Source organism: Neltuma alba, unplaced genomic scaffold, assembly GCF_004799145.2.
Source record: "Neltuma alba isolate B1F8T4 unplaced genomic scaffold, ASM479914v2 tig00012732_pilon, whole genome shotgun sequence".
In the NCBI taxonomy this organism is placed as follows: domain Eukaryota; kingdom Viridiplantae; phylum Streptophyta; class Magnoliopsida; order Fabales; family Fabaceae; genus Neltuma; species Neltuma alba.
In genome coordinates, this window is record NW_021637152.1 from 480,429 (window position 1) to 491,019 (window position 10,591).

Below are 10,591 nucleotides of genomic sequence, written 5' to 3' on the forward strand. Positions count from 1 at the left end.
AAAAGAGGGTAAACGTTAGTACTATATACCATACATTTTCAGGGGAAACATTGTTCTGAGTCACACCAAAAGAAACTTTCACTTGCTTTATGATACACATTTGTATGTATTATTAAACAAAGAAAGAGAGAAGGATAAAATTGAAAGAATATATTGATCAGCATCATAATCACATCACAGTAATAACAACAAAGAAACTAAAACAAGTCCCAAAAGTCACTTTGCTTCTTTTCTGTTTAGTCTGTTTGGAGTTTCTTCTCCTGCAATTGAAGAACCAACCTCACTAAATGGTATATACCATCAGCATGGAGACGGAGCAAACCTCAGAGTGTTATGAAACAAATCAAATTCCCACAAATGATTTTGCTGCATAATATTTCCAATGATTGAAACACCAGGCCAGTCGATTCCAACAATCCCAATGCACTTCTGTTCTGGATTCACATCGATCACATAGCTCTTCACTGGTGGCTCAAACCTTGCACCACCTTCAAAGTGAAAAGCCAGTCTAGGCACTAAACTCTCATTGAACCCCTTTGTACTGTAACAATACTCAAATGGTTCAAATGCCTTCATTTTCTTTAACCGATCCAAAGGTTTCACCAGAGCCTCTATGACAGATAGATAAGCAGGCATGGTTAGAAGTGTCAAGGATGTGCCTGAATCAAGTATGACTCCTCCATTAGCATTGAAATCCCAAATCATTTGTGGGATTCTCAGAAGCTGGTCTCCCATGGAGATGCCTACCATATTTAGACCATAATTTGAACCGATTACTACAAGTGGGGTTGTGTGGATTTCTCTCAGGAGGCTTGCTTTTGTAATTACTGTGCCAAAAGTGAGGAAATTTGAAACATTTCTGTGGCTCAGATGGTCAACTAAGCAGTATGAGAACTTGCCTCCGTATTGTGAAGCAGCTGTGGAAACAAATGAATCTTCCGAAAGACCTAACCCTAATAAGCCATCAATGTCCTTGCTGACCGTTGGACCATCAACGACAGATCTTGTGCACCCAATAGCCATGTTCTTCAGTTTGCCTTTTCTCCCATCTGTGAGGCCTACTGTGAAAGTGTCTCTGCCAAATAATCCCATTACTCCTGACCCATCAAGGTAGCTGTACAGCATAAGATCAAGAAGACAGGTCAATATGGTTGCAGAGTAGGATATATTGATTGAAAAACTAGAATGGGTTTCTAGTTAGAGCCTATAAGGTTCATTAATAGCAGAGTATTGCCCATAAGGTTATGTTATGTTTCTGGGTTTGGTGCAGAAATTTGCGTCATGTGAAGCTCACCTACTTGCATTAACTAGCATTTATAACCATTGCTTGAATGCTGGAAAGAATGGTTGCTATGCTATCTGTTTGATAAAGGTCATAGCACAACATTATCTGCAATAATGCTACATGCACATATTGCGGATGTTCCACATGAATCATAGAGCACTTTGTCAATATTGATCATGATGTGTGAATAAGTAAAGCAAAGCTTATAAATACACTAACGCCTTTCAGAAGTATAAATGCACTTTTGTTTCTAGGACATCTATATGGGCTAGCATAGGTTATGAATGATGCTAGTAAACATCACCTTCAATTAAAAAAAAAAAAACAAACTCAAAACGCCAGAAGGACAAAAAGGACTTGTTCCAACTATTTTTGGCTAGCTTTTATATCTGGACTTGGCTACTTAATTTAAACAAGGACATCCCCTCCTAACAGTCGTCGTCTGTCTCCCTCCCCCACAAAACTTTTTCAAAATCTGAGACACAGAAAGACACAATTAATTGGCCACAAAACTTGTTGCAGATTGTATTTCAGAACAATCCCATCAATCTGTTTACTGTAAAAATCGAAACTTGGCCACGAAAATTCATACCTGTAGTCATATAGGCATGGAGCAGAAGTATTAGGACAAGTCCGTAGAGAACTCAGATGGCTGAGATCAGCCTTGCATTCCAGAGATGAACAAGTCACTGGTCGAAAAGTACGAGAACGATGAGGAGAAAACACCCTCCTTCGGCTAGGAGATTTTCTCTTACGACGTGAGGTGAAATTTTGTGGCTTGTAATTGCAGTTAAACCATGTGAGATCGCTTCCTGTATCTGCAATAAGCCAGAATCTCTGAGATGGTGTCCCAACTTTAACTTGCACAAAATACACTCCAGCTCCTAAATCTCTCCCCCCGTGCATTGGCATGTCAAAAGTTTCCCAAGCCTTCCTCCTTGTGTGGCGAATCATGTCTCTGCGAGCAAGCTCTTTGACGCGTTCGAACCTATCAAGACTCTGTTTTCTGCCATGGAACTGAACTCGAGGGTCGTCCCTGTAAATCAACTCAAGCTTCAATGTAGCTGAAGCTTGGTCCTTTAAGCCATGAGCAATGATGGGTAAGAAGAGGAAGAAGCAGATGGGGATGAATGAAATCGGAGGAATCCAGCTCATAGTAGTCGTCTTCTTCCTCTGCTTCATGATGATGCCTTCTTTTTTCTTGTTTTGTGTGTTCTGATTCAGCAGATGAAATGGAAGAAGCTGAATGGGATTGAAGAAGGGACAGAGAGAGGAGGAAGGAGGATATAAAAGAAAATCTGGAGAAAAAAGGAGGCTAAAAATAGTGACCTTCTTCAACTGGTTTCAGTTTTACAGAAGGGTCCATCTTAATTTGGTTGGAAGTTATGACAAGAAAGAAAGACAGATCACAATCTGATATACATCTCTCTATATATATATTGGAAAAAATGTTGCTGCCAGTGAAGAGAAACTAAACTGTGAAAGGAAATATTTTGCCGAGAAATTTTTTTATTCATATAAAATATAAAATTCATGCTAATAATTAAGTTGTGGTGTATTATTATGCAGTCTGTGGGGTCCACCTAGTTTATTTTTTGTAAGTTGGATAAAATATTTTTTTCAGGAATAATTTAATTAATTAGTTAGCTAAAAATTTACGTGAATTTGTGCCCCCCACTTCTGATGTCAAATTTGTCCATTACCTCTCCTACAATTATTTTAGTCCTGACTGATTTGGAGGCTTCTATTCTCTCCCCCACTTTCCAAATATTATTTTGAATTAATATAATTTTTTCTCTTTCAAATTTATTATTATTTTATTTTTTATCCTTCGAATTTCAAATTATAAGTTTTGGTATCCCAAAAAATTTTTATTTAAAATATTAATCCTTATAATTTAATAAAAATTTAGATCTTTTTGCTTTTTAAGAGATCAAAACTTATGATTTAAAACTTAAGAGACTAAAATCAAAATGATAACAAACTTGATGAACCAAAAATTATCTCAACCCTGCTATTTCTGTTATTTTAGGTGTGTTCCTGTTAGTACTACCATGCCGACATCTATGATCTATCTCTTTCTCACATGACTTACCTTCCAAAATTCAACCTCCATATTATCGTTATTATTAAGTTAAATTATACATAGCCCTTTAAATTTTGAGTTATGGTGCAGGTAACTTTCCTAATCCTTTTTTACAATAAACCCCCTCTTATTTATACATACAACTTTCAATACAATTAACTTTGCATGTATCCAAATTAATTATCTAATTCTTATGTTAAGGACTAGAGGTAGTATTAAGTTTTAAACGTTAAAAGATTATTTGTTCATGATTCATGATTTGTGCTATTTAACCTTATTATGATCAACATCGTGGTTATAAGTATTTCATGTTATAATCTATTTTCAATTATTCAAGGAGGCATGATCTATTATGGACTGAGAAAATAATTGCGGAATAAGGGGGAATTTGAGTCATGCTAAAAATTTTAAATAGATTACATTTATTTTTTTTAATTAACGGATTACATTTACTGTTAATTAGGTAGCTAATCCTAATTAAGAAAATTTTAAACTGTTACGAAAAATTTTCAGTATACAAAATTACAAACATAACTTATAGGGTATATCATGATTCATGAAGCAATTTACTTAATTTTCCAGGAAAGCAATTATTTTCAACTCATAAGTAAAGTTTATCAAACCTGCAATTCAAAGTTGGAGAAGTTCAATAAAGTATCATATACTGCGCTGGCAAAAAAAAAAAATTCATGCACTTCACAAGGTGTCTCCATAAACTTAAAAAATCCAAACTCAATTAGTCTCGTCTACTTTGGCCAAAAAAAAAATTAGTCTCGTCTACTAATGGATGAGTTAAATTACCAAGTGGGCGAACGGAGTTCAAATCTTACCTTATTAAAAAAAAAAAAAATCCCTAAAAAGAGGTATCTTTGAGGGTATTTGGATGGCGTAAAAAGTGTTTTTTCAAAACTTTTTTTTAAATCAAGACAAATTCTTCTATATATTTACTTCGTGTATCATAAAATTATTTTTAAACATACGGTTTGATTTTCATGTAAATATCTTTTTGATGACAGAACTTAAATCCAGAAAAAGTACTAAAAACGACAGGTGACCGGTTATAAAAACAAACTTAAAACTTCAAAGAAATTTTGCATCGAATTTTAAACTAAAAAAATTCATTTGCATGTGACTCGAAATTAAGGAAAATTACGTATAATTTAGACATATAAATTAGAAAGGGCTGGCAAAAAAAATCTAAATCAGGAAGGTTTCATTTTTTTTTTTTAATTTTGTGGGTGGAATAATTTTAAGAATACTGAATACATCCAATAAAAGCGTCATGAATGAAACAGTACTGACAAAATTAATAATTGAATTTTTTATTAAAAATTTATTCCTCACTTGAATGCCCCACATTTTCTTGCCTCATGTCCCACATGGATGTATACACTAATTAATTTCCAAGAAATTAGCGTGGAGGTGGTCAGTGTAAATAGCGCGTTAATATTTTAAATTTTAATGAAAAAGATATGAATTAATTAAGTATTTTACCAAAATGGGGTTAGAAAAAAATGAAAAATAAGACAGTTTGTTGACTTCTCAAAAATTGCCAGCTGGCTGTAAGTGAGTGGTTGACAAAAGATATTACGCGTTAATATATAATATAACCTTAGTTTATTCATAGTTGAAGCTGCACACTACTTTTTTCGGTGAACACTTTATTATATGCCATAACCTTTTATCCGTGAAGTTTACTCTTGAATCTTTTCTCTATCTAATTAATATTTATACGGTATTTTATTTTTAAATCATGCAGGTCTCATCTTTTTCTGAAAATATATAGGATTTCTCAAATAAAACAAGCTATATTTAATCTTAGTTTTAATTAAAATCAACATGTTTTTTTATTGATAACCAGTAATAGCTAGGTCTGGCAGAAAATATTTGATTTCTCTAGAATGTGAGCCTTAGAATCTGATAGATAAAGTACTCCTCTTGTCCGATTTATAAGACAGAGAGAGAAGATATCTTTTTGTCCTATTTATAAGGTACTGAGAGATAAAGTATTCTTTTTGTCCGAATTAATAAAGTTTAAAGTTTTTCTTGGTTTGTGTAAAACATATTAGAAGTGATTTATAAAAAAGACTAGAGGAATAAGCAATAATACTCACATCTAACCAAATAACATCGAGTGTGGCATAATCATATAGATATATATATATATATAGATTAATTTTGGGACTTAATATGTTGTGGTAAAAATTGCCTATCACATATTTTTCGTGTGAGATATTTCTTGCGGGGACTAAAAAAATTTTGTTAAATTATTGTCTTAAAAATTTGAAATATTTGTCAATTTTCTTCATTCTGATCAACTCAATTTTACACATGTATGTGGTTTATGATATTGAATAATACATATTATTATATACTACTTTCATATTAATATAAAATTTACTTTGTAACATAATTTGCACTGTAAAACAGATCTTATATTAATAATCGAAGGTAGTATTTTTTTTAGATGTGTTATAATTAACAATATGGAGTAGGAAAAAATTTAGATCGAATTAGTTATGGTTAAATTTATAGTTGAATTGACAGTTGAAGAAATATATTTTAACAATTACTAATGATAAAATAATAAGTATTCATCGGTGGTAAATTTATAAGTGCGCATGTTTATTTTAACAACAAACAATAACAAAATAATAAATGTCCATATGAAAATTCACAAATACTAATTTACATTGTAAGAACTTGTACAAAAAATTACATGTGTTTGTAGGCAAATTCACAAGTGTGTTTACACATTTTAATAATTAATAATAGTGAAATAACAAATGTGATTAAAGAACTTGACCTAAATTTTACCTTCTATATAATATTATTTTCATTCTGTTCACAGTCGGTTATGTGTTAAAAATGATATTGACATTACAGATTTTATACACTAATCACATGCGTTGGCCACAGCTGAGTGCCCAACCATTAAGGTTTTTAATTAATATGATCGGATTAAATTAACATAGTACCTCCGGTCCTTAATATAAGATCTTGTTTGATTTTTATTTTGGTCTTAAATATAAGATTCTAATCTACTTGGTCTCTCATATTTATTTCTTTTTTAAGGTAGCCTTTTTAATAATGGTAGTTCTAGCCAATACACTTGATTAGCAAGGACATTTTAGGAAATACAACACCTATTTATAACAAATAACTAACTTAACTTATTTTCTTAATTTATTCAAATTAGTTAACTAGTTCTTATATTTAGGACCGGATATAGTATTACATATGAAGCATCGGGGTTGAAATAAGAACCGCGTCGAAATTAAGAAAACAAAGTCAAACTAGAAGAAAAACAATGTAAAATAGAATCAACACCACATATTTAGGGGATGCCCACTAATAATAATAAAACTTGCAGAGCATTTCATGGAGGTCGTTGAAGTTGAGCAATTATTATTGATGTTTTAATATTAAATATTAATTAATTAATTCTGTTCTTCACTAAGCAAATATGTTCTTGAGCTGTCACTAAGAATTCAAACACAATCTAAAGGAATATTTGCTGTGGCAGCTGAGGTTATGTATGAATTATCAAGTATAACTCTTCCAACTTTTATTTATTTATATATATAAATTTTTAATTAAGGTTAGGTGGTAAGAAATATTGTTATGAATCCTCTAATACTCGTGTGAATTAAGCAAATTGTCATTAATTATTTCTGTGATTACTTGAACCTCCATATGAATTATCTGGCTTTTACTTGCAGAACTGATTTAGGTACACATATGTATCACTGTTCTACAATTTTCGTAGGTGGGAATTATCTAAAATTGAATTAGTTGTCAATATTTTGAAGTGAAAGTATATAAGGAATAATGTTATAAATTCTTTAATCCCGACACTAGTAATGGTGTAATTTTGAATTGAATGTAAATAAATTAAATTTGTTTTTTACGGTGATATAATAAATAAGTTAGAATAACATTTTTTTTATGATCTTTATATATTATTGCATTTTGAATTCAAGCTTTTTAATAGCAAACAACCTAATATTTTAGAGTTACATTTGACACTTTGCAATGCAGATGCATTCTATTGATTTAGGTGCTTAGTTGGCATAATAAAATAATTTAATATAATTTTGATTACAGCATATATCATATTAGCTAAGATAATACTCTGTTTTTAAAAAAAAAATTTAACAATTATAAACTCTGGGGAGGGGACCCACACATCACAGTATCATTACATATAACTGCTGCTTTGTAATTTGGATTAATGTTCAGGTGAATCAATATATGGATATCTGTACTTTTCATGAATCAACATTTAGACATGCATGCATCTCTTTCATTTTTTAAAACTTTTATATAGAGTTGAAAAGATTATAATCATCGTTTAATTACATCAATTTCCATTATATATAATGATATCTCTCACAAAATTATTTTGTGCACTTACACACATTTGTACTTAAGCCATTCTATTGGTATTTAATTAAGCAAAACCTAAGTCATTCATAACATTTAGAGCCATTAATGCTCATTTGTTATCTCCATTTGAACATATAAATTTGAGATAGAAAGAGAGGATTTTTGTATATGCTATCTTCGGTCCTTAATATAAGAGGTAATTTAACTTTTAATTTGGTCCTAAATTTGATATTTCAATCTATTTTATCTTTCATATTTATCTATTTTTTTTAAAAATAATCATTGTAGTAATTGCATATGTTAAAGGTTATGTCAAATTGTATTTTTAGCTAATACACATAATTAGTATGGATATTCTTAGAAAAATAACTTTAGCTTATTACAAATAACTAATTTAACTAATTTTTTTAAATATCTTCAAATTAGTCAATTAAGTTTTATAATATAATTAAGTGCATGTAAACGTACAAATGTATCAACCCAAGCTTAAAGGTGGAACTTCATCCAAATCACTACCATTGGAACAACTAGTGGTTGACAGGAAGAGAGGATCTAGTGGATCTAGCCAGATGCAGAGCCCTTACTTTTCTTTGATCTAGAGATTATGCTATTGACTGAAATGGGAAGTTTAATTTTCTGCGAAAATGATAGTGAACTTTCCTTCCTATCGTAGCTTGACTTTTGCTACCATAAGCATGTCTTGTACGTACTCACTATGAATAAAATTCAATGCCTCAATTTCAAATTACATCCAACAACTATTTTGTACTTGTGGCTTTTAACTACTTCGTCAAAATTAATATATATATATATATATATAAATTTAAAGTATATTACTTTTCATTTTCCCCTCTGATAAATAATATTTTAAGTACTCATCTTATTTATAAGTTACTTTCAGTATGTTTCATCAAAATCAATAAAAACCTTAAACTTTATTAACTTTTGATTTAAATTTAATATTTTTTTCAACTTAACCTATATTTAATATTCTAACAAAATAATAATATATGCAATAATAAGTAAATGATACAATAGTGCATCTATAACTATTTGATGATATGCCTCATAAATAGAAGGAAAAATTAATTTTCTAGTCCCTATATTTTTCACTAATTTGTAACTCAATCCTTATACTTTGACTCGGTGTAGCTCAATCCTTGTAATTTTGACTCGGTTGTAACTCAGTACCTAAAGTTTGACTCGTTGAAACTCGGTCTATATTCTTTTAATCATTTTAAATAAATTAAATTTTTTTTCACGGTCATATAATAAATAAGTTAGAATAACATTTATTTATTATCTTTATATATTATTGCATTTTGAATTCTAGCTTTTTAATAGCAAACAACCTAATATTTTAGAGTTACATTTGACACTTTGTAATGTACATGCATTCTATTGATTTAGGTGCTTAGTTAGAATAATAAAATAACTTAATATAATTTTGATTACAGCATATATCACATTAGCCAAGATCATACTCTTTTTTTTTTTTTAATTTAACAATTATAAACTCTGGGGAGGGGACCCACACATCACAGTATCATTACATATAACTACTGCTTTGTATTTGGATTAATGTTTACTTGAATCAATATATGGATATCTATAATTTTCGTGAATCAACATTTAGACATGTATCTCTTTCTTTTTTTTTTTGAAAACTTTTATATAGAGCTGAAAAGACTATAATCAGCGTTCAATTACATCAATTTCCATTATATATAATGATATCTCTCACAAAATTATTTTGTGCAATTACACACATTTGTTCTTAAGCCATTGTATTGGCATCTAATTGAGCAAGATCTGACTCATTCATAAGATTTAGAACCATTAATGCTTATTTGTTATCTCCATTTGAATATATAAATCTGAGATGGAAAGGGGGGATTTTTTTAGCATATAGTGCCTCTTACCTCCTGTTCTTAATATAAGAATTGGTTTGATTTTTAATTTAATCCTAAATATAAGATCCTAATCTACTTTATCTTTTATATATATCCGTTTTTTGTAAAATAATCCTTATAGTAATTGCACATATTAAAAGTTTTATCAAATAATAGTTTTAGCTAATACATATGATTAGTAAAGGTATTTTAAGAAAGATAACCCTTATTTATTACAAATAACTAATTCAACAAATTTTTTTAATCTTTCCAAATTAGTCGACTGAGTCTTATAATATAATTAAGTGCATGTAAATATACAAATATATCAACGCCAAGTTTAAAGTTGGGACTTCAGCCAAATCATTACCATTGGAACAACTAGGGGTTGACAGGAAGTGGGGACGTAGTGGATCTAGCTAGATGCAAAGCCCCTACTTTTCTTTGATCTAGAGATTATGCTAATGACTAAAATAGGAAGTTTAATTTTCTGCGAAAATGGTAAGTGAAATTTCCTTCCTATCATTGCTTGCCTTTTGTTACCATAAGCATGTCTTGTACGTACTCACTTTATGAATAAAATTCAATGCCCTTCATTTCAAATTACACACAACGAGTATATATTTTGTACTTGTGGCTTTTAACTACTTCATCAAAATTAATGTATATTAATTTAAACTGATTTATTTTTCATTTTCACCTCTAACAAACAGTATTTTAATTATTTATCTTATTTATAAGTTACTTTTAGTATGTTTACTAAAATCAATTAAAAACTTATATCTTATTAACTTTTGACTTAAATTTAATATTTTTTCAACTTAACCTCTATTTAATATTTTAACAAATAATAATATATGCCATAATAAGTAAATGATACAATGGTGCATCCATAACTATTTGATGATATGATTTATAAATAGAACCTAGAAAGTATTT

General features: G+C 29.9%; 1 protein-coding gene across 1 annotated transcript; it reads right to left on the minus strand.

Annotated features, from left to right (window-relative positions):
- On the minus strand, positions 1-2,467 carry LOC114730447 (aspartic proteinase NANA, chloroplast). Its single transcript, XM_028917531.1, has 2 exons — positions 1,878-2,467; positions 1-1,114 (listed from the first exon to the last, which is right to left on the minus strand). Exons 1-2 carry the CDS (start codon positions 2,465-2,467, stop codon positions 301-303), a joined length of 1,404 nt encoding a protein of 467 aa, XP_028773364.1. The 3' UTR covers positions 1-300.
- Positions 2,468-10,591: the final 8,124 nt, after the last annotated feature.